Genomic DNA, 25,935 nt, shown 5'->3' with positions numbered 1-25,935 from the left:
TTGAACACAGAACTTTTTCAATCAAAAAACAACTTATTTCATTTTTTTACCCCATGTTATGCCTGGCCCTCTTATAAAGTATGTATACAAACATTATCATAACTCTACTTATATCACAAAATGCAAGACACCTATCAGTTAAGGTAGTATATAATCAGCAAATGGAACAATTAACCTTTGTGCCCATTAAATAATAATATAATCAATTCCAGTAGAAAAACAGTGGCTTACAAACGCAAACATAAATTCCATCACTATGCCATTATTCAGTCATTTACGGTACATGTATATCATTATCAAACACAACTTATAAATTCAAGCAATTAATGATCACAGCTGAAACATACTTTCATTACACAATAAATTCTTGTTTTTAGTTAGATTAAGGAAGCACCACATCAACACAGAGTTGGTCAGTTTACAGACCTTCCACGTTTCACTCTAAAGACTGACCAACACAATCAGCCACAGGATATACCCGAGTAGAACATTAAGTCCTATATAAAGCCAGCAGCATCCATTTCTCAAATAAGAGACATTTACAATTTATTATATGAACCCAAAGAGGCAAGAAGAGGAAAAGAAATATTAATCTAAAGAGGCCAGAAGAGGAACAAGAAAATCAAGTCATATAAAGCTGTTCAAAAATATAGTACATTACCCACTGAACCGAAAGTCCTGTTAAGAGGTAATTTGTATAAAATGCCCTTATTAAAGCAAAAACAGAGTGCTCCTGTTACAGTTTTTCTTGGCAAGAGCTATAAATTATTATTACTACATTTGCGTTTACTTTGAATTTTATGCAGACACATGTGTGCATTGCTACGATGATAAAAACAACAACAGCAAAACAAAGAACATTAAGAATGAGAAAATGGTTCAGCAAACTGTACGATAAAATAATGGTTAATTACTTATCAAAAACTATACTGTCATTAAAAACATCAAACAGAAGTAACTTTTCAATAAATGATTACACTAATGACTAGTCTATGATCTTAGACACTACTCAAGAGTCATGGAATATAAAATATTTATATTTGCTGCAGTCTCTATGTAAATATAAAAGTAACACGTTTTGACTTTACACACAGTAGATGTGTTGTGTTTTAAACTCCACACACTATAGGTCCACACTATAAATATATAGTGTCATTAAAAAAACTGGCAGTTTGTTTTTTTAAGAAAGGACCAACTTCATTTGATCCATAATGGGGTACACAGCTAATATATAAACAAAATGAAAAATCACTGAAAAGAAAAAATAGAAAATGAGACAAAAACATAAACAAGGAGAGCAAAATAACATGTCATGTCTTAAGATAGTCCCTTCAAACACAAAACAAAACCTTTGAAACAAAGAATATAAAATTGTAACAAAATAAACAATTTTAAGCCATTAAACTGAACACAAAAAGTAAAAGAAAATTTCCAGAATATTAAGCTATGGTCCCAAAAAATTCAACACATTTTAACACATATCATCTCATTCACACTTCTTGGAACTTTTTTTTACTCCTCTATTTTACCTTAAGAAAAAAAAAAGCCAAGACAACAAACAAACAAATAAACAATCTAAAAAAATTTTTGCATGACTTTTGCAAGAAGTCTCCTTATCTTAACATACAGACACAAATTTTTTGAATTACTATGAAAAATACTTGTAACTTGATGATGATGAAAACTTGACTCTGTAACACTTATTGTTGCAGACGCTACTACTGATTTTCCCATTCATTTTGTAGCATCCTGATCTTTGAGAAACAAATGTTCCATTCAAGTCATTTTATATGTGTTACTTTACTATCAATAATCAGCAATTGAACCTGTTGAATTATTATCCCCCAACATGGTGAATATGACGATTTAATATATATTTTACCCCAGAAATAAGAATATCATAATATAATAAAAGAAGACAAGTGTAAATAAATTCTATATAAATCTAATCAATATGAGTGTATATAATATCATGTAAGTTCTATAATGTGGATGTTGCATATGAAAGAATGAAAGATAACAATTAAATCAACATTAATTAAAGAACCTGAAGCTTAAGGTGGCAATAATATGGCAGAAGCAAACATTAAGAAACTTTTTTCTCTAACTAGTCAAAATGCCTAGCTTATATTAACTGGAAAAAATATATTATACATATCCAAACCGAGTGACATCCTTATTGCACATACGTGCTTGCTTGTTTGAGCAAACTTCCTCGTTTCAATGACTCTTTCTTCTTGTCGTCTGCTACCTTCTTCCCAGAATCCTTCACTTCTGTTTCTGGTGAAGCAGGCTCATCACTTGAGAATGCTCTTCCTTCCCAACTTAAATCAGCTATTCCACTATCAAATGTCGTTTCTGCGTTCTCTGCCGTTTCCGGACTTAAAACCAGGGAACCAGTCTGTTGTGGAAGGTTGCCTTGGAGATACAGACTGGTTACAGCATCAGCATACTCGATAATAACACGGTCTAACCACGTTACATTTTCTGGTACTAACAAACCACCTTCAAAATAACCAAGATGGCCGCCATGTTTTGTTGTCATAAAGATGCAATTTTCATTCTTTTCTGAAAGAAGAAATATAACAAGAGTCACTTTCAACTCAAAGCTTACAAAAAACTTCAACAAAAAGGACAAGTATGATTTTCTAATTTTGCTATAAACATTCTGAAAATGTTTTACATTGTATTTGCAATAAAGTTATTTGTATTGTATTGTTTTTGTTTTATATTTGAGTGTCCTACCTAACCACCATTATACTACTCAAAATCTGACTAGGATCATTCCTTTAAATCATATATTTAACATTTGTTTCACTGTCTAAATACCTTTCTGACTATATTATCGGTCATTTTTCTTAAGATTAAACATAAAGAGTAATCAAACACTTACCAACAAACTGCTTTGGGTGTTTATATAAAGGTGGTGGAACTAATGGATCATCTGCAGCATTCATTAACAACATGGGAACTTTTATCTGAAAAAGAAAACAAATATTTATATTAATAGCTTAAATACAATAAGCCTTCAATGTTTAACAATATTACAAAATTTTACAAAATTATTTATCTCAGTGTAAATACCATCACAAAATTGTCAAAACAGCTGATACTAAACTGTTTTTGATAGTTCACAACATGTTTAGATGTTTATGTTTGAAGAAAATTAGTAGAATTGACAGTTGAACAACAAACTATAAATGGTTATTACACATGTACGACGGTTGTCCCAAAATGTCGTAGACTACATTATTTTCTCTTCAACCTGACGTCAAAACTTAATAAAATTTACCAGGCATCTTCCTTGGTCATTTGTAAATTTACATACTTAAAATCAATAGCCAATATATTAAGTAACACTTTTTATCACGGTTTTAACTTTAACAGTACAACTTACCCGGAGCACGATAAAATATTTATCAGAGTTGAGAGCATGCTTCTTAAAAACATGCCTTTAACTTCTAGCATGATAATAATTATGAGAAATAGCCTCATGTGGAATGATGTCATTCATTTTGACGTCATATCACCGACAGACGTTTATGTTACGTTACTTTGAAAAAAATTGTAGCATAATACAGTGCTAATACAGCAGTGCTATTTTGAAAATGCCCAAAATGGCGACGTCAGATGAAAATGCGGCGCAACGCGATGTCATTGAACACTGTTCAGTTGAAGAAGCGTCCAGTATTAATTGACAACATGGAGAACATTATATTTTATCAAGATAATGAACCTTGCCATAGATCTCAGGAGATACAGATTGAACTTGATGTGATAGGTTTTCAGAGACTTCCGTACACCCTTAGACTTGCTGCAGTTCGCAGTATTTCCTTATTTGAAATCACAATTACGAGGTCACAGGTTCGAAAACTTCAGCGAACTCCGCCAGAAAACTCTACGACTGTTGAGTACATTGAAGTAGGACTATTTTGAAAACGTTTATGATAAATGGGTCGCCCGACACTGAAAGTGCACCGAGAAACACAGAGAATACTTTGAAAAACATTTTAAAAAATGTTATAACGTCATGACGTTTGTGACGGCGTGGGACGGGTATGTACAGGTAGCATTGTTTAAATTTTGATAACTTGGTCAACTTAGGAGGTTTTTTAATTTTATTTCGCATAGACACACATAGAAGGTGTATTGACTTTTCCCTAGCTGGACTACTCCATTGTATTATAATTGATTAAGTAACAGACTTTGTCTACGATATTTTGGGACAACCCTCGTATTATGTAATTTCTGTTATATCTGTCTAGAACCGTGAGCTATGAAAAAAGTATAACACATTACATACTTAGATATTTTTTTATCTTATAAAAGTTCAGAATTTCTATGAGTATGAGACAATATTAATGAAACATGTACATGTATATTGTTTTAATTTGAAATATATTCTAATAATATTACCTCATACAAGTACTTACATTTTTCATTACATATGCTGAGCTGTGTCTTTTATAATATTCAAAGGCACTTTTAAATCCAGCTCTAATTCTAAAATATAAAACATGCAAGTTGTTGAAACCAAAAAATACAAAATGATGTGTGACACTATAGGTGCTCTTGTTTATGTTTAATTGCCATTTTGTAAAAGTATAAAATGACATTCTTATGTTTGGTTTTCAGTAAAACAGGCATTGTAAAGATTATTTGGTAACTTTCAAGTTGCAATAGTTATGGAAGATCTCAAATGCCCCTCTGTACAATATAGTCATCATGAGCTGACATGCCCTTTATAACAACCAATCTCTTGTAAGCAAGCTGGATAGATAAAAATTAAAAAGGGGCTAACTCCACAAAATATAGCTTTCAGAATTATGCCCCTTGTCTTACTACTGCCCCTTGTCATGATAAGCAAGTAGTCCAAGGTTTTCATATTGATACCTTTAAAACTGTTTACATATATTGCTACATTAAAGTTTTTGCACAACAACAACAGCGATCAAAATAGCCTGGCTTTTTCTTCGAAACAGACAAGCAAAAAATCAATTTACTCAGTAGTCCAGTATGAATGACACAATAATATTTAGAAGCTATCCTGAACTCGGAATTTGTTTAATATTAGGGTACAAACAAACATTTACCCTTATACCTTCACGTTGCACTACTGGTTACAATAGACTCATCGTCTATGAGGTTATTTTCATTATTATCATTATATTTACCAAGTTATAACTATAAATGTTTGTACCGCTGGGATAAGATAGGAAAAACCCACATTTGCCTAGTTCTGGATTATCCTATTGTGTCAAACATAATTGTCTAAAAAGTATTATAACTAAAGAACTTGTATAGAAGACAATAAAATTACTCATTTCAAACTACCAGCTAAATGATTATAGCCATAAAACTACCAGAAATGAAAGAATCTTAATCTAGAAAATATGTAAGTGAAGTACTACTGTTACATGAAAATATTGCCACACTTCAATAGTCAACACTACACACCTGCTGTAGTTTTCATCAACATCAATTAAAGAGGTGGCGCAGAACACTTCTTTCTCTTTAAATGCCCCACATTTTTGCTGAGCCTTCTCACTGAACAAGAACTCCCTGTGACGTGATAGAAGACGTCGCTGATTTAGGGTCATGAAGTAGGTGTATAGACGTCGTAGGTTTGCCCACTGCATAAACAAGTCTTTAGCTCTGAGAAAAACAGATAAAATTCCTTTAACAACCATTTTCTTTTCAAAAACAATATACTATATCTTTTTAAATGAAGGATCAAGAACAAAAATACTATATCTATTTCTAAATAATATAAATGCTGGTTTAACCAATAAATATTCAAAAATTTTGTAATTTTAAGGATCCATATTGTATTGAAAACATGACACAATAAGAGTTTCCCTGCTTTTTAACTTCTCATGCTACTTTAACTAGGAACATAACAAAACAGGTCCAACTTTTGTTGACATAACATGACATTCTAAGAGCCATCAAATTTACATCAAACACAAGATTATTATTAAATACAATGTACCTTACAACTGTTGCAATATAGATACTTTTCACTTAGCACATTACCTCCCCTGGCTGCCATTTTTTAGGGTCATTCACAATATATAACATTCTTAATATTAGATAAAAATCTCAAACAATTTCATCATCTTCATGAAAAGTGATAAAAATCTTTCACATATTAGTGTTTTGATATTTTCCTTCATAGGTATAAAAGAATTTGACAATTTATCTAAATCAGCTGTTTGTATTGATATTTTTATATTCTGTCAATTAAATTACATAGGATATTGACATCCAAAATGGCTGCCTTTTTTGGCAAGGGAGGTAAACATTGTAAAAATCAGGAACTATCTATTGACATATAAATGTATTTGGGAATACAAGGCATCAAATAAATTATACAACAGCATAGTGAGATCAATGAAAAGTAACATACTCATTGATTTCATAACCCTGGCACACTGACACTCCACACAAGACTTTCTTCTGGTTTTCTAGAATTTCTCCGAGGTAATTAGTGACAATATTTCCTCCCATGCTGAACCCCACTGCTAGAATTTTTGTGTCTGGGTACTGCTCCAATAAATGATCAACCATTCTACTATATTCCCCTGTACCTCCTGTAACACAAGATAAACATCTGGTTACTATGGTAACAAATTTATGCAAGGCTTTAGAAATGAGGGCGATGATACAGGGCTTTGAAATTATCATATCAGCATATGTTACTTTTACATTCAATATTTGACATTGTTTAGCGACAGAAATCCATTATTTTTAATATTGACTTACTATTTTTTATGACTGCTTTAACATTATAATAAAGTGAAGTTTATATGATCTACCATGAGTCTTATGTTCACAATTCAAAAGATTATTTTGGAATTAAAATAGTTCTTGTCAAAGTTCTTTTTATTAAAGGCCCATTATGCTTAAGAAATTCTGTTATGTTTATTTCTCGATAGCTTTGAATTTTGGTGGACTTTTACAGTATCTAAAAAGTAACACTACAGCCAATTTTCCAAACCATCTTTTTCATAAGTTAAGTACAGTTATAGTGAATACTAATTCAGTACTTTGTACAGAAGTCACAATACTACTTTGTTTACATTTTATTACATTTATACATGTTATTACACATTTATTGCTACCTTCTTCCTGTAACAAGCATCTAACATTCTCTAAAACATCATTTAAACATTATAAAATTGTCAGATGTTTGCCTTTTCTAAATACAAATGTAAGTTAAAATTTATTTGTTTGTGAGGCGTAATGTGCCTTTAAGTTAGTTACATGTATACAGCCAATTCCCCCATGAACCTTTGAGCTTGTTTTGTAATAAAAATTGTAGTAACTTTGTACTTCATAACAGGAAGTAAGATTTATCATGATATTACTAAGTATTGTCTAACTTCTCCCTTGTGATCATTTCTCATTGAACTATGAACATAAACTACAATAAAATCGGTCAGTTTCATGTGAATCATTCAGCTATATGTATATTCTATAATTTACTCAGTGTAGCGAAAAACATAAACCAAATACAAAATTCTTGATCAAAGATAAAATTACATCTGTTACAACATACCATAGGTAAATACTCTAGGTGATGTCAATTTTTCACTCTTGAGGGCACCCAGATGGTTCAAGATTGCCACCCTGAAGCCACGAGTTTGAGCGTACGAGGCAAATGTACGCAGATAGATACACTCACTACTGTTAGCAATGCCAGGACACAAGGCTAGGGTAAACTTAGCTGTAATAAAGGACATAAACAAATTATTAAGCACAAGCTTGATTGAGATGAATTAAATATAAATTTTTAATTTGTAAAATAAGTACATCTAGACTACTAATATCTCTTAGAAACTTTATATCTTCAAGGCAGTTCTGGTCAACAGATTTACAATGGAATTCCTTTAAAATGTTAAAAAAAATTCTCTTATATCACTTCTGTTTCATTTTTTTATGTGATAAAACTTTAATGACTTCATGTACTTGAAAGAATATAATAGGCATTTCAGTTGTTAAAGTCAAGGTCAGACAAAAAATTTATATATATTTATCCACTCTCAATTTTCTATAAATGACTTTTACAACATTTTAAAGTTAACCTCTATGTCCTTCCTGATGAGGGTCAAAGAGGTCATAGCTCATAGTGGCGCCATCTTCCATCAGAATATGAAATCTTTTTCCATCAGGCCACTTTGGTTTTGTTCGCCCCATCTTCACATGTACAATTGTCTGGAAATGTCCACTTTTACCCCATAAAATTGTAGGTTTAAATCTATTCAAAGAAGGTAAAAATATATTTATGAGCACTTGCCAAAACTAAGTGACTGATGACAAATAATAAATACATTCCATGCATGCCATGTTTTTAATCAAAATTTGCATTATTTGTAAAACAACCTCAATATGAATGCCTTTTCAAGAAATATTATGCATTTCAGTCTACTGCACATGAAAGGACTTTCATTTTTTATGTTTTTCTTTTTTTGTAATTCAGAATATAGATACATTTTCACAGATTAATTTACAAATTTCATATCATTACCCAATGCATGTGTTTAACAAAACAAAAGTTAATAATAAATCTTCAGTGCAAAATTATCGTAGATTTTAAATATGAAACCAATTCCTTATCTAGCAAACAGCACCTTTGACAGATATCAAATCATTAAAATGAAATAAATGATATAAAAGTATTATATACTTTTATATTGTAATAACAGAAAGTATGTTTATGATACATATCGTATCACTGTTGAAATATGAAATATATGTAATGACATCATTAAATCATGCCTGTAGCATATCATACATAAGAAGCACTTGGAGAAAGTTCAAACTTATTTAATAAATTACCAGACAGAAATATGACAGGTGAACATGTATTATGTCAAACATAAAATTTCATGACAGTTTAAATAATGTGTCTGATGTCTTGATTCACTTCAACACTTTACTGTTATAAATAATGTTGAATTAATATGTAAAGCTATTTAAAGGCAAAGAAATAATAATGAAGCATTATACATTGTATACATGTAGTTTACAGTTACATATGTGCAATCAATAGTTAATTGAAGTAACATCTGTACATATACACATGTATATACATGTATATAGCATCTTTATTTTTTCTTTATTTGATTATTGCTACATTACAAGTTAAAAATAACAAAGCAGTCTGCACGAAAAACTTTTTATGGTAAAAGACTTCCAGGCTTTGTCCATCAAAATATCATATAGCCAAACCAATTTTAACTAGCCCGAAAATTCTAACAAAAGTTGTGCAAAGGTTTGTCAAATTTTCTTTAATCTGGAGAAAATAATGCAAAGTGATATCACTTGATTAACATTTATTTCTGATATTCTTAGACAGAATGTACAGTAGAGTGAAACTCAAGGGTCAAATGATTTCATTTAGCTTACTCCTCTGGTGTCATAGCTTACGCAGAAAAAAATCAATATACATATCCCCTCTTGGTCATTATAAATACAACTGGCATAAATGATTCTATATATAAGTTATTTCAGAATTTTTTGTGCCAATACCTTGAAAAAAATCAATATTTCCCTCAGTCATTGGGTATGTATTTTTTTTCCGCATCTCAAACATTGTGAGACTGTCGGACTACGCTCCTTACATTTTATGCTAGCCCGAACAAAATTTTACTAGACTGGGCAGTTTTCGCATACTGACAAAGTATCAAATGCTGATGTTAAAATCTTCAGGCAACATTTAATCAGCCTATAAATTCAGTATTGCCTTTGTACCAAAATTGATATGAATAATTAAAACACTCACACTTGAGTAAGTATCGGACATTTCTCCAGGATAGCTTGTACAAATGGTGACCCTAAACTTTTGTAGTATAATTTCGGACGTTCTGGAGAGCTTAGAATCTGCAGTAGTCAAAACCCCCCAAAATTTAAGGGGTAAAGGGGAAACCCCCAAACTCCCCCTATACCAAAATGGTAAAAATTGGTACCAACCAAAATAAACCCCAAATTGTCAGTTTTGGGAATTTCTGTCAGTTTTAAAGATACAAAAAGTTTAAAACCGGCCCCTAAAAAAGATAAAAAACAGCCAAAATTTAAATATAAAAAACAAAAAAATTTAAAAAAAAATAAAACATTAAATTTACTCTTTTATTTTGTTTTCTTTTGGGTCACATGAAATTTTAAAATTTCACAAAAAAGGAATTAATGATGAAAAAAACCAAATTTATCATTAAAGTGTAAAGGGGGATACTTTACCCAAAAAAATACAGTCAATTTTTCCAGAGATCCTGAAAAATTTTTAAAATTTCAAATTTCTTTACTTTTTGATGTAAAATTTAAACTTATACACTGTATAAAGATTATTGGATGAAGAGTATTGTATTCAAACTATAAATGATGTTAGTTAATTTATAAAAAATAGTAGGTGGTGCATACACAAAAAGATGCTTAATATGTTATATGCTATAAATAAATATTCTAAAAGGAATCACATTTTATCTGTTTTCTTGTATAATACATATGACACTTTGAGAATAAACTCTCTACCAATAAACAAAAGGCTGTTCCAGTTTTTGAAATTTTCTAATACATAAGTATACAAATGTATATTTTGCCTATAATAACTTTAAGAGACCACCTTTAAAAAGAGATATTTCCATTTGTGAAGACTGACCTATAAGGACAAGTCTGACTGTATATCCATTTAAAACACTTTTTTAGCCACGCCATGACAACACCATGTTGGTCGCAAACGCACTTTGTTGGTTTTGTCATGACACGCCTCAATTTTAATTTTGTCATGTGTAAGAAAAGTTTGAGAATCATGAAACGTTTGTCTTAAACTTCTTGTTTTGTTAAAGATATGTAATTCTTAAAATGGTTAACTTTAAAAATGTAAAATTAATTTGTTCTTTCGAACGAAATTTTGCCCATGGTGTCACTGACCTTTCAGCACTTGCCTGACAAAATTTTATGTGAAATAGCTCGAAGCCGTAAGTGATAAATTAAAATTTTTACATTGAAATTTATGAATTTTGTGTGATTGGGAAATTCTGTATATCATTATATTATATAGTGTGGTTACTAAAATACATGTAGTTATTTTTTTATCAAATACTAATTATTTTATTATCATAATTCTTTTTCTTCCTGTACTTTTTATATTCATTTATAACTCAATGATTACAGGACTGTATGAATAAGGGGAAGTTAATGTCAAATTTAAGGGAGGGGGGAAATGGCCTAATTAAGTCCTAAAAGTAGTAACAGGAATGTTCTGACTTGGCCAGTCATTCATATTATAGATTCAGTTGACTAACTGAAAATTTATAGCTTAACAAACATAATACTGTATTATAGTTTTTGAAATACTATTGGGTAATTGAAGCTCAAGTGTTATGTTAATTGTATCATAATTAATATTATATACAGTATATAATATTAATTATGATACAATTAACATAACACTTGAGCTTCAATTACCCAATAGTATTTCAAAAACTATAGAAAGGCCTGAGCAAGGACCTTAATTGACAATTAAGGTCGGTGACTTGAGAAAGATTAGCAAACATTAAACGTTTTAACCAATCTTATTAAAACAATGTCATACAATGAGCATCTTATCTGGTATAGGGCCTGAAAGAGGGATAAAGGATTTATATTCTGTTTAATTAGCACCAAATCTACAAGACTCACAGCAAAATATATAAAGAGAAAAAACAAACAAACAAAAAAAAACATTAGAATATTTCAAAAATTAGAGGACAAAATATTAAATTGAGTGGTTGTATTTAGTAAAATAATTGTAAGCTTAAACTTTTGTAGCCCCAAGGCAGAGTCCATCTAAAGTGAGTGGGATCTGTATATTATTGTTTACTGCTTTATGTTGAAAGATTTTCATCTATTACACAAGTCAAGTACCATAATCATCTATAAATAATTTAAATATAATCAATTTCACTGCCAATACATGTATAGAACAACTATGACAATGTTAAGACAGATGTTGCAATGATCTAATTAGCAACTGAAAGGTCACAAAGAGTATATACACAACATGTAAGTATTGGTTTAGGTCACCATATGGCAAATGCCTAGGTGAAAAGCAAAAGTGTAATCAAAGGGCTGCATGCTCTGTGGTATTTTCTGATCTTTCCTGTATAAGTTTATTTTTATATACTATTATTCATCTTACGCAGCGACTGCGTTTAACAGTTTGTGATTGATACATATGGAATTTTGCATGCTTAGAGTTGCATCAAAAATCATTTTGCATTTTTTATTACAGCCACACTTTATCCTTGCATATCGTGGCAACTTCCTTAAAAAAGACACTTCAAAAAAAAAATGTTGCCTTGACAAGGATTTTAACCTCAGGCCTCTCACACCCTAAACGAGCGCGCTACCTCTGCACCACAGTGAAGTATTTACGTATGTAGCGTGAATAAAAACAAATATATTGTAATTCTAGAATTGAGAATTTTCATTTCGTGTTTGTAATCCTTATTAATTTCGAGGTATTTTGTTCACGATAAACCTGTTGTTAAACACTGATGAAAATAATTTAGCGAAAATCTTCTCGCCAAAACAGTCCGACATGTATATATTCCATTACTCGACAGTCAGGTTTATTTGTGTACTACGCTCTGGAGTATTCGGTAATCGGCATAGCTAAAAATAGCATTTTCATTGATTAAGCTTTACGGAAATAGTCGAACATTTTTCATTGGGTAAAAATGATATTCATCCGCGAAATTTGTGATTATTACCTCATATTTCTATTGACTAATGTAAAATTTTAATGCACTGTAATTCGTTCAATGCCTACATTAAAAATTATTCTTTCTTTTAAATTGCTGGTTTTTAAGCAGTTTTGAGTGAGAACTACTTTGCGTTGTTAGGTCTGTGAGGAAATTTTGTGTTACACCTTGGATGTTAGCTATGTATTTAATGATCTTGCGATCAGAAAATACAAAAAGGATATATTTTAAAACTAGAAATGTGTCCATAGGACACGGATGCCCCCACATGCCACTGTTCTGTCAATCTTATAACTCTAGGTCAAATATTTTTGGACTACATGTGCCACAAGTTGAAAACTAAAAATCAACAAAGGGCCATAATTCTGTTAAATTTGGTCGCAGCAAAAATTCCTTCCTTTACTACCATCTACACATTAAGGTTGTTCATCCCTGGAAGTTTAAGCAAAATCTGCCATCCGGTTTAAGAGGAGTTGCGTTCACAAAATTTCTACATAGTATATAGTGAAAAAAATCAACAAAGGGCCATAATTCAATTAAATTTGGTCGCAGCAAAAATTCCTTCCTTTACTACCATCTACATATTAGGGTTGTTCATCCCTGGAAGTTTAAGCAAAGTCTGCCATCCGGTTTAAGAGGAGTTGCGTTCACAAAATTTCTACATAGTATATAGTGAAAAAATCAACAAAGGGCCATAATTCTGTTAAATTTGGTCGCAGCAAAAATTCCTTACTTTACTACCATCTACACATTAAGGTTGTTCATCCCTGGAAGTTTAAGCAAAATCTGCCATATGGTTTAAGAGGAGTTGCGTTCACAAAATTTCTACATTGTATATAGTGAAAAAAATCAACAAAGGGCCATAATTCTGTTAAATTTGGTCGCAGCAAAAATTCCTTCTTTTACTACCATCTACACATTAAGGTTGTTCATCCCTGGAAGTTTAAGCAAAATCTGCCATCCGGTTTAAGAGGAGTTGCGTTCACAAGATTTCGGGACGTACGGACAGACGGCCGGCCGGACAGACACTCGGACGGACAAGTGCAACGCTATATGCTCCCACTCTGTGGGGGCATAAAAATTTCCATAGCACCAGTTTTATTTTGGCCAAATAAGGTTATATTTTTTTGTGGTTGTGAAGGCAAATTGTGTTTGTAAGTCACTGCCAGATAACTGGAAGTGTTTATGTGGAGGAAACATAAAAAAACAAGAACGTGTTTGTTAAACACAAATGCCCCGGCTCAGATTCTTGTCAGTAGCAATACTTCAAAAAATGTTTACCCATTCACTCAGTTATGGACAGAAAAATTGCCAAAAAATTGTAAACACAAGTTATATAGCTTGACAAAGTCATGGCATTTTGTAATTGTGAAAAATATAAGTTGCCAAGTCATTGCTCTGACTTGTGAAGTTGAAAAATATTCAACTTCATGCAAGTTATCTTCCTACCAAATATGAAATACATCTGTCATTAAATAAAGGCTGTATGGGCAAAAGTGTAAAAATCTATTTTGAGCACTGGAGACCTTAACCAAACTGACCCCTAACTCTATCCAAAAGAAGAATACCATGTAAGTTATCTTCCTACCAAATATGAAAAACATCTGTCAATAAATAAAGGCTGTATGGGCAAAAGTGTAAAAATCTATTTTTAGCACTGGTGACCTTAACCAAACTGACCCCTAACTCTATCCAAAAGAAGAATACCATTAAGTTATCTTCCTACCAAATATGAAATACATCTGTCAATAAATAAAGGCTGTATGGGTAAAAGTGTAAAAATCTATTTTTAGCACTGGTGACCTTGACCCAACTGACCCCTTACTCCATCAAAAGGAAGAATACCATGCAAGTTATCTTCCTACCAAATATGAAATACATCTGTCAATAAATAAAAGCTGTATGGGCAAAAGTGTAAAAATATATTTTTAGCACAAGTGACCTTGGCCCACTGATACCTACCCCAATCAAAAGGATGAATACCATGCAAGTTATCTTCCTACCAAATATAAAATATATCTGTCACTTAATAAAGGCTGTATGAACAAATGTGTAAAAATCTATTTTTAGCACTGGTGACCTTGACCCAACTGACCACTAACTCCATCAAAGTTTATGTTTTTATCAATTATAAATAACATCTGTCTATAGAATAAGGTCAATACACCTGTAAAAATGTAAAAATCTATTTTTAACATTGGTGACCTTAACATTGGTAACATTGACCTTGACCCAAATGACCCCTTACTACACCCAAAGAAGGAGGACCTCCCTTGGCATGTTTGTATTAAACTAAGACATCACCTAAAATATAAAGGCTGTATGAGCAAAAATGTTTATATTTATTTTTTAAACCAGTGACCTTGACCCTTGAGACAAAATTAGAGGACCATCAAAGGTATCCACCTACTAAATATTAAAGATATCATTAAAGAAACAAGCAATTATCATAGTATTGCAAGCAATCCATAAGTCCCCTACCGGTTAGAACCCCATCAACATTCTGAAGGGCCATTGGCCATTCACTAATGTTTCCATTTTTCTCTATTTTAAGTAAATTTGTTGGAAAAGTTCTTTAAAAGTGATCACAGGAAACAGTTTTTATGAACAGACAGACTGAAGGACACTCTAAAGTTAATATTTGAAACATCCCTGTTACCAAAATATAACATTTTTAAAAGCAAAATTCTTAAAGAGGAGATAACTCTTGAATTAAAGATGCAATTTCATAAACATTTTCAGCTCTTTTTGACTAATCACAAATATTGTGATATTTGCCATGTTTTAAGCCTATTTGTTGCCAAGGCAACAGATATTTTTTCAAAATAGGAAGAACAGATAATCTCAAGACTGCTATCTACCCATATGTCAAGTTTCATAAAAATATTTCCAGTACTTTTTGAGTTATCACTGGATTCAGTTTATGTGTATAAAATTTGCCATATTTTCAGTCTATGTGTTGCCATAGCAACCAGAATTTTCAACATAGGAAGAAAAGAAAAAGACGTGCATAATCTTAAGACTGCCATCTACCCATATGTCAAGTTTCATAAAAATATTTCCAGTACTTTTTGCGTTATCACTGGATCCAGTTTATGTGTAAAAAATGCCATATTTTCAGCCTATTTGTTGCCATAGCAACCAGAATTTTCAAAATAGGAAGAAAAGAAAAAGACGTGCATAATCTTAAGACTGCCATCTACCCATATGTCAAGTTTCATAAAAATATTTCCAGTACTTTTTGCGTTATCACTGGATCCAGTTTATGTGTAAAATTTGCCATATTTTCAGCCTATTTGTTGCCATAGCAACCAGAATTTTAAACATAGGAAGAAAATAAAAAGACGTGCATAATCTCCATACTGCCATCTATCCATATACCAAGTTTCATAAAAATATTTTCAGTACTTTTCAAGTTATCGCGGGATCCAGTTTTGTGGACGGACGGACTGACTGACGGCCGGACAGACGGACGGAGGGTAAACCTAAAGTCCCCTCCGGTAAACCGGTAGGGGACTAATTAAGCAATTAGGAGAAATTTAAGATAAATCCAACTTGCCAAAATAGGTTAACCAGACAAGGCCCTATTTTCAAAGTGAAAAAAGGGAAATAACTGGGAAATATGGATGACACAGTTATATAACTTGGCAATATCATGTACTTTGTATTGATACATGTGATAAGTAAGTGTGGAAATTATAAAGCCATTAGTATAGATAGAACTTAAGATATTTCCAACTTGCTGTTTTAGGTTAACCATTATTCATTTTCTAAGTGCTGAAAAACTTGAAACTTGAAACTTTTTATTTAATTAAACGCCTGTTTCTATTTAACAATATTCAACGGCGTTGTACAGTACATATAATATATATATGTATAAAAGGGCAATAACTTGGTAAATATGAAATCCAGAGTTATGTAACTTGCCCAGATCATGTACTTTGTATTGATTAGTAAGTGTGTAAACTTAGAAGCCATTGGTACAGGTAGAACTTAAGAAAAAATCCAACTTGCCGTTCTAGGTTAACCTAGTACGGACCGACGGTTCAATCACTATATGCCCGGGGGCATAAAAAATTATTTGATTTCCATCCTTTAAAATCATAAAAAATAAGATACTAAAATGTGTACCAGTCCAGCCACCAAACACACATATAGAACACCGAGATGTTTGACTTGTGGCACATGGACCCTTCCTAAACATGGACAAAATACTTATTCACCGAGCTGTTTGACTTGTGGCACATGGACCCTTCCTAAACATGGACAAAATACTTATTCACCGAGCTGTTTCACTTGTGGCACATGGACCCTTCCTAAACATGGACAAAATACTTATTCACCGAGTTGTTTCACTTGTGGCACATGGACCCGTCTTAAACATGGACAAAATACTTATTCACAGTGCTGTTTGAAATTGACTTGTTTCACAGACAGTCACATTCTATTCATACAGTTCAATGATGTCATTTTAGACATTTAAATGCAAATATTTACTCATAATCTGTTATTTTAATGAATCTTAACTAAAGAATCTGGGATAAGGAATATCAGGATCTTGACATTTGAATTTTTTCAAACTGAGGTATAGCCACCTTGCTTTTCGGGACAGCATTAATGTAATAACTGAAATAGACCAAAACTGGATTTTCAGCCGGATTAAAAGGCTCAAAACTGGAATTTTTTTAACAGCTTGAATTTCGAAGCAAAAAAAGATACAGGGCCTTTTCACTAGTTTTGGGGAAGGCGCCCAAGCCCTTTTTGTGGGGAAAAAATGTGCGGTTTTAATACTTTTGGGGAAAAAATCACATTTTCCACTGGCAGTTTAACCGTTATTACTATAAATAAAGACTTATTTAAATCATACATTTGGGGGAAATATCATAACATATTTGCATATTTTCCCCCAAACACACTTATTTTAGGAGCTTTCTGTCCAACATAAGTTACAGGGATTTTTTTACAGATCAATTTATTGCCACTTTTTATTTGCCTAAGAATACATTAACTCATATTTCCTAATTATAGAAAATTTACGTATGACATGTGAGGGTTCTTGATTTGAGGTATCCCTCTAGTGGGTAATTGAATAATTAGCTTTCATTGGACAAAAACAATGATCTATTTTTAAACAAGAAAGTTTGTTAACAAGTTTTTTTCTTCGATGTAACATTTCTCTGAAAGGGAAAATCTTTGCAAGAAGGGGAATTTTAGACTGTTTTTTGGGGAAAAAAGGTAGTAAGTTGGCTTGGGGAAGTAGAAGTACAGAAGGGTAAAAAGGCCCTGAGATATAACCACAAAATGACAAGTGTTTTCAGGCCTTTTTCATGGTTTAATCAACAATATTACATTACTAAAAAAACAAAGAGAACATACTTATATCTATAGCCATAAGACAATATAGAACAGTCACATTTCATAATTTTCAGTTTGGATATATTTTGAGTAACAGTTGAGCGTCTTTTCAGCTTTCAGACATTTAATAAATCAAAACACTGAAGCGAAAAGTGCAAGTGCAATGTGTCATTTTTCACTATCAATGTGACAGTCGACAATAGTACTTGACAAGTCCTTTCTTCATATATGAAAATGTATTTGAAAACATGCTAGAATAAAAATTCATGTTTAAAAGACAGTATTTTTGTTCAGACAGTAAAATAGGTTAACACAAGAAGTAAGACAAAAATAAATTATTTTTAAACAAATGTGAGAAGGTTTACACTTTTTAAAATCATCATTTTTTGAGAGAAAAAAAGATATTTGAAAATGTACTAATTGTAAAAGAATGTGTAATATAAAATATAATTATCAACTCGCTAAATACAGATGAATTAGGCATGCCTTAGCTTAAGGTCTTCAGCATACTTTGTCGCATTTAAAACAGGATTTTAAATGTTTCGGTTCAAATTGTTTTGCTGACTGTTTATCTAAGTCAGTGAGGCACTTAATATTTTTAAGAGAACACCATAAGCTGCACCATCTTTTATTATATGCGCAAATTCATATGTATGTAAGTTACATTGTGACAATGTGATGTAGCCTGTGCATTTCCTTGTGTCATCATTAAAGTCATAGGGACCCGGCACAGTGTTGGGATAGTGTAAATCATTAAATTTTAGAAAAAAATATATAGTTTATATGTAATATATTGTCTATAAATATATATAAACTACATGTATATTTTTTTTTCTAGAATTACTTTTTTTACACTATCCAAACACAATGCTGGGTCCCTTTGTTTAAAGTTAATTGAAATAGAGACCATTTAGATCAACCCAAATTTTATAACAAAGACAAGCCAGATTACCACTGGCAGATTTTATATCGTAAAAAGAAAGAACTTACTAGATGCTGTTGAAGCTGTGTTAAAATTACCAAAAAGTCTCGATATAGACAAAAGTTATCCGCTTTATTTGCTTCTGCAAGGTCTTTTTTAACATTAAAATAGCACAATAACCGATACATCTAAGCCTGATAATGATTCTTTATCGATTAATAATTCATGATAAAAGCACATTGATCCCCTGCTAGGGAATGATTATGGCATGATTTGTCTAGTTAGGTCACGATGTATAACGATAAAACGAAACACGCAATACTGAAAATATTTACAGAAAAATCTACTTACATTTATCTATATCAATAAAGTATGATTTCTCCCATCATATGCAATGATATTACTTCTATAGAATTTGTTAAAACGCGAAATATTTGCAGAATATTTAGTCCCAAAGCATACCTGTCATTTAACTTTAGAGTATCAAAGGGAGATAATAATTCTAATGAACCTAAAGATCAAATATAATATTTTTCCATCTCCTAATTTGCCATTTTGTAGTATTTTGTTTTTACATATTATTTGCCATTTTGTATTATTTTGTATGTATGTACTGTTTTATGTTGTCACATGCCCATATGGGCCCTGACTTATTCAAATAAACCTTGAAACCTACGCAGTGATCTCCCCTTATCAGATAATCTGCACTGTGAGGAGTTTGACATTTTTTTCTAATACATAATAAAAATATCCCAAACACACAAATATTAAATATCTGATTCAAGACTTCTGTAAAGTGGACTAAAATAATACATCTGTCTTCAATAAAAAACAAGAAATGTCGAACGACACATATGCCCGCCTTTCTCGGCCTGCAGGACAGGGCGGACCGTGAGACAGGGCGGACCGTACCAGGGCGGACCGTGACTCGAGACTAGGCGGACCATTTTTTGGGACAGGGCGGACCGTCACTCGAGACGAGGCGGACCGTGATTTAAAAAAAATATTTATATGTGGATTAATGTAACAAAAGTATTAAATTATTGATGTTTTTGTTCTTTGTATTAATATTTCAATGAAAATATAAAAGTAAAAATATAAAATCACTTTTAAAAGTTCATGTGTAATAGTATATTAATTTGCTGAATGGACACTGTCACTCGAGACGAGGCGGACCGTGATTTTAAAAAGTATTTAAAGTATTTAAAGTATTTAATTGTGGATGATTTTGGTTTTCTTTATAATATTTCAATCTAAACCCTTCTATGTAACATAACATATATTTTAGAGTAGTTTAATACTTTTTTTCAAGAAATTATTTGTAACTGCGTCGACTTACGCAATTAACCAATTATCGGGATATTACAATGTCATTGTTTGTATAAGACGCTAACAATAAATAACAATGATAACGAATTACATCACATTAAAATTATTTGCAATACAACACAATAACAAAAAATGAAGTGACATATTTAAAGAACAAAATTATTTTATTAAAATTTACATAATAAGCACAGACACATGAAATAAAAAGTACACTGAAATAGAATTTATTAAACAATAAGACACATCAAAGACTTACAGTTTGTATTACAATACACACAGTGATGACGAATGACGAGTTTATATACAAATTTTACATCACAGACAAGAAGAGACACATTATTTACAATACCAATACAAGATAAATACTTTTTTTAAATCACGGTCCGCCTCGTCTCGAGTGACGGTCCGCCCTGTCCCAAAATATGGTCCGCCTAGTCTCGAGTCACGGTCCGCCCTGGTACGGTCCGCCCTGTCTCACGGTCCGCCCTGTCCGTAATTCTTTTCTCGCCCTTGACTCACATTATTGGTAATTTTTGTTATAGAAACTTGCCATGAATGGGTACATGGAGGTGTTCTATTATGGAAAAAAAGAAGTAAAAAATGAAGACTTTTTGATAAATACTTTTCAAGATAATGAGCGGAAACCATACATACATTCAAGAACCCTGTGACCTTGACCTAGTGACCCAAAATCAATAGGCTTTGGGGTCATATTATAGTTATGACCAATCAGTATGTGAAATATGAAGAATTTGTGATATACATGTATATAGTTTTCAAGATAATAAGCGGAAACCATTCTGACATTTAAGACACCTTTGACCTTGACCTTTGAACTAGTGATCCCAAAGCAATACGGGTCATCTACTGATTATGACCAATCACTATGTGAAATATGTAGAATTTGTGATAATAACCTTTCAAGATAATGAGCTGAAATCATACTACTTTTCAAGGACCCTGTGACCTTGACCCCAAAATCAATAAGGGTCATCTACTAGTTATGACCTATCAATATGTGAAACATGAAGACTTTGTGACAAATAGTAACCAAGATAATAAGGGGAAATCATACTACCATTCAAGGCAATGGTGACCTTGACCTTTGACCTAGTGACCCGAAAATCAATAAGTATGTGAAATATGAAGACTTTGTGATGAATAATTTTCAATATTTTTAGCAGAAACCATTCTGACATTTTAGGCCCCTGTGACCTTTAACCTAATAACCCAAAAATCAATAGGGTCATCTACTTGTAATGACCAATCACTATGTGAGATATGAAGACTTTATGATGAATACTGTAGTGCTCTGGTGAGCCCCACAGAATATCACGCTATAAAATGATGAGACGATCGAACGTTCAAACAGACATTATGACAGATCAAATGTAAACAAAAGCTTATTAAAATAAATGCACCTTACATTAGTAACAGGTGAATAATTGTCATGCAAAAATACTGGTTTAAATCAATAACATGTATCAAAATAAAGGTGACTAGGTGATGAAAACATATTACTCTACACTTAATGACATAAATCAGTTCTATAAATAGACCTGTCAAATTATGTGAGTTACAGAAAGGTCAACATTAAATCAAAGGGCTGCAAGCTCTGTGGTATTTTCTGATCCCTGCAATCTAAATCGTACTGTATATCTGTATGTGTTTTCCTGTATAAGTTTATTTTTATGTACTATAAGTCATCTTGCAGGGCACCAGAGTTTGATACATACGGAATTTGCATAACTAGAGTTGCATCAAAAAATAATTTATGTTCATTTTTTATGATAGCCACACTTTATCCTTGCATATCGTGGCTATTTCCTTAACAAAGACACTAAAAAAAAAGAATTAAAAAAATGTTGACTCGACTGGGATTTGAACTCCAGACCTCTCACACACCAAACGAGCGCGTTACCCCTGCACCACGGAGAAGTTTTAAAATCAAAAGCTGAATAAAATCAAGTCATTCTAAATTTAGAATTTCCATTGCATTTCGGGTTAGGGTAATTTCGAGGTATTTTGTTCAGGGTAAACCTGTTGTTTAAAATTGAAGTAAATAATTTAGCAAAAATCTTCTCGCCAAAACAGTCCAACATGTAGAAACTATATATTCAACTACTCGGCAGTCAGATTTATTTGTGTAGCATTTGGTAATCGACATCGCTAAAAATAGCATTTTCATCGATTAAAATCATATTCATCCGCGTAATTTGTGAGTGTGCATTTATTGACAACTTTATAAGCCATCGCTACTTTAAAAGTTTGAAGGTGTAGTAATTTGTTGGACACTTGTAACAAAAAATTGTTCTTTCTTTTAAATTACTGGTTTTTAAGCAGTTTTGAGTGAGAACTAATTTGCGTTGTTAGGACTGTTAGGAAATTTTGTGTTAGACCGTGGATGTTAGCTATGTATTATCTGATCTGCGATCAGAAAATACAAAAATCAATACTCCAGTTAAGGTATACATAATCATCCCATATGTGGGGTACTACAATACTTTTCAAGATAATTAGCAGAAACCATTCTGACATTTAAGGCCCCTGTGACCTTGACCTTTGACCCTAAAATCAAAGGGGTCATCTTCTAGTTATGCCCAATCACTATGTGAAATACGAAGATCTTGTGATGAATACTTTTCAAGATAATCAGCGGAAACCATTCTGACATTTAAGGCCCGTGACCTTGACCTTTGACCCCAAATTCAAAAGGGGTCATCTACTATTTATGCCCAATCACTATGTGAAATATGAAGACTTTGTGATGAATACTTTTCAAGATAATCAACAGAAACCATTTTGACATTTAAGGCCCCTGTGACCTTGACCTTTGATCTAGTGATCCCAAAATTAATAGAGGTCATCTACTAGTTATGACCAATCACTATGTGAATTACGGAGACTTTGTGATGAATACTTTTCAAGATAATCAGCGGAAACCATTCTGACATTTAACGCCCCTGTGACCTTTGACCTAGTGACCCCAAAATCAATAGGGGTCGTCTACTAGTTATGACCAATCACTATGCGAAATATGAAGACTTTGTGGTGAATACTTTTCAAGAAAATCAGCAGAAACCATGTGGTCTACCCACAGACAGACCGACCAACATTAGCAAAACAATATACCCCCTCTTTTTCGAAGGGTGGCATAAAAATCTATGAATTTATCCGATGGACTTTATTCTCTCCAACTTTTTGCCTGGAGTCTTGTAATCTTCCCCGTTCCAAAACATTTAAAGAGTTGTTTTCTGGTTTGCACACCATTTTCAAAACATTTCGTCAAATTTTAGCAGTCGATCAACCTAACCTGCTTTCCTGGATAGCTTTTCTCCTTAAGTGACCATGCAACAACTAATCCCACATGATTTTTGAATCAGTGGTGATACAGAGACCAAGTCAAGTCATGTCAAGTCAAATTTATTTATAAGTCAGATTCATATAACAACAAAACATAAGCTCTAATGAGCTTCTTTCACAGACTGATCTCAATGTCAATTGTCCTGGACATCATTCTGGAACACATCTCAGAATCTACTCCTACATTACATAAATATTTACTTATTCAAACCCAACGATCACCATTTAAGATGGTAGGGTGTTCTACCCTACATTTCTACCCTACACTGCTCTTCCTCTAATTCTTTAGCCATAGTTATTTACCATCAGTATTTCAGTTAATTGCAGACCAATTAAAGTGGTTTAACAAGAAGTCAAAGCTTTCTGACAATGGTTTGTTTATTTTATTATATTGACACAAATTAAAATTGACTGGTGTATGTTATTAACAATGTATTACTAATAATTTTGTTACCCGTTTTATCGGGTCTGATTTTTTTCTTCAACTTTTCTGTCCTTTTGCTTTATATCTTACATATCATTGTATATTGTTTATATTCCTCATAGAAAATAAATAAAACATACCAATCAAAATCAGTGGTGGCATGGCTGAGTGATTATCACATTGGTCTAGTAATCTAATGATCACTAGCCGCATGCCTTCAAACTCTGTCAGGGGAAAATTGTTGTTTCATTGAGCAAGAAACTTTCCTCTTATTGCTCAATACTAGTTTGTTCCTGAAAGTGTGTCGATAAGTTTATAGCTTCCTACATATCCAAACTAAAATGAATTCTGAATAGACAAAGTAAAAGATAATAAGAAAGAATAACTTACTCCAACTCCATCTGAATATTTTATTCCAAGATTCTTATTATATTTGTACATTATTCTTAAACATGTATGATCTAAAAAATACTGAATCACCAACTATACCAACTTTCTCATATAGTATTTCATCATGTAACACTATCAATTTTTAACATTTGAATTAACAATTTTTGTCAGATATTTACGATGACTGAAACAGCTAGATGTGTGCAACACAGTCAACCCTTTGTGTATTGCATATTGCCGCATTTGTTTTGAAAATCAATATAAAACTAAAATTATATTCATTTTTATTTCAAGACGTTAAAATCATAACACTTAAATTTATTTAAATATATTTGAAAGGTAAAAAGAGCCTTCTCTTTTCTTTACCAAACAATAAGACAAGATGTTTCTATATTGCTTTGAAATATATTTAGTTGAAACAAAATATTGTACATTTTGATCAAATAATAAAGAAAATATCTACATATGTTGGTTATGTACCAATGCATCAGAATATATTATTGCACCTCTACATAGAGCACTCCAAATTTGTTCTTTAAGTACTTATGACAGTACTAACATATATATATACCAATAACATGTTATGAATAGATATGTAAACTATCATCTTTACAAGATATTAGGTGTTAAAGCAGCACGCCCTCCAGATTCATGTTAATTTTCATAAAAATTTTGGTAATGTATTTGAAAGTAAAATTTTCTGAGGTGAAGAAGTAAAGTTATTTACATATTGCAATCGGCACTTACAATCCATGTAAAAAACCAAAAAGAGGTCAAAATATGTAAAAACAGCCCTTACACAGTAGAAATATGGTGATACAAGAGCTGTCCGTAAGACAGCGCGCTCGACTTTTTTATTGCTTGCCAATAAAAAAAGTTTTTGCAGTAAAAGGCAATACAAGAATCTCTGTATTTTTAAAGTGAACAATGGCCATGAGCATTAAGATATTTAGTGAAGAATTATTTTACTGAATTGTGTAACTTGTCCACCAATCAAATAGGCGAGATAAAATGTGAAATATGCATATACTACTGATTTTAATTTCAAGTACAAAAAGAGAAAAATAACTAGTTGTTTGATACCCTTGAATATTACAGCAATGTTTATATGACATAATTTATGGTAAAGTGAACAAGTGGATAGGAATGAATTTTTTTAGATTTTTTAAGTTTTTAGTGCTTGCCTATAATACAAAACATTGACAGTTAAGGGCCATAATTCAAATAAAATCTTTGACAGAATTACCTTCTCCTGGACATGTTTGGGAATCATGATTGTAAACAAGTATTCCAACTTTCAAATTAATATCTCAAACAGTTCAGTCAAAAAGTGGACTGGTACTAAAAACTTAACCAAGATTCTAAGTCGATAAAAGGCCTTAATTTTTAAAACAAATCCTTGACAGAGT

The 25,935-nt window shown here is 31.9% G+C and overlaps 1 protein-coding gene across 1 annotated transcript; it reads right to left on the bottom strand.

Annotated features, from left to right (window-relative positions):
* Positions 1-24,005, bottom strand: LOC132757969 (monoacylglycerol lipase ABHD2-like). The gene is made up of 9 exons (XM_060749467.1): positions 23,973-24,005; positions 9,788-9,885; positions 8,088-8,260; positions 7,562-7,729; positions 6,410-6,593; positions 5,458-5,655; positions 4,434-4,503; positions 2,894-2,978; positions 1-2,568 (listed from the first exon to the last, which is right to left on the bottom strand). The coding sequence occupies exons 1-9, from the start codon at positions 24,003-24,005 to the stop codon at positions 2,177-2,179; spliced, it is 1,401 nt and encodes a 466-aa protein (XP_060605450.1). The 3' UTR covers positions 1-2,176.
* Between the last annotated feature and the right edge of the window lie 1,930 nt (positions 24,006-25,935).

Source organism: Ruditapes philippinarum, unplaced genomic scaffold (genome assembly GCF_026571515.1).
Source record: "Ruditapes philippinarum isolate M1 unplaced genomic scaffold, ASM2657151v2 ctg1467_1_1_1_1, whole genome shotgun sequence".
NCBI classification, from domain to species: Eukaryota; Metazoa; Mollusca; class Bivalvia; order Venerida; family Veneridae; genus Ruditapes; species Ruditapes philippinarum.
The sequence above is the reverse complement of the archived record's forward strand: the minus strand, read 5'-3'. Positions and strand labels throughout refer to the sequence as shown.

Coding starts and splice junctions, on each gene's coding strand:
- LOC132757969 (XM_060749467.1), bottom strand. CDS start 24,005: ATGGCTAAAGAATTAGAGGAAGAGCAGTGTAGG. Junction 9,886..23,972: donor TAGAGGAAGAGCAGTGTAGG/GTAGAAATGTAG, acceptor TGACTACTGCAG/ATTCTAAGCTCTCCAGAACG. Junction 4,504..5,457: donor GTTGATGAAAACTACAGCAG/GTGTGTAGTGTT, acceptor TTTATATTTTAG/AATTAGAGCTGGATTTAAAA.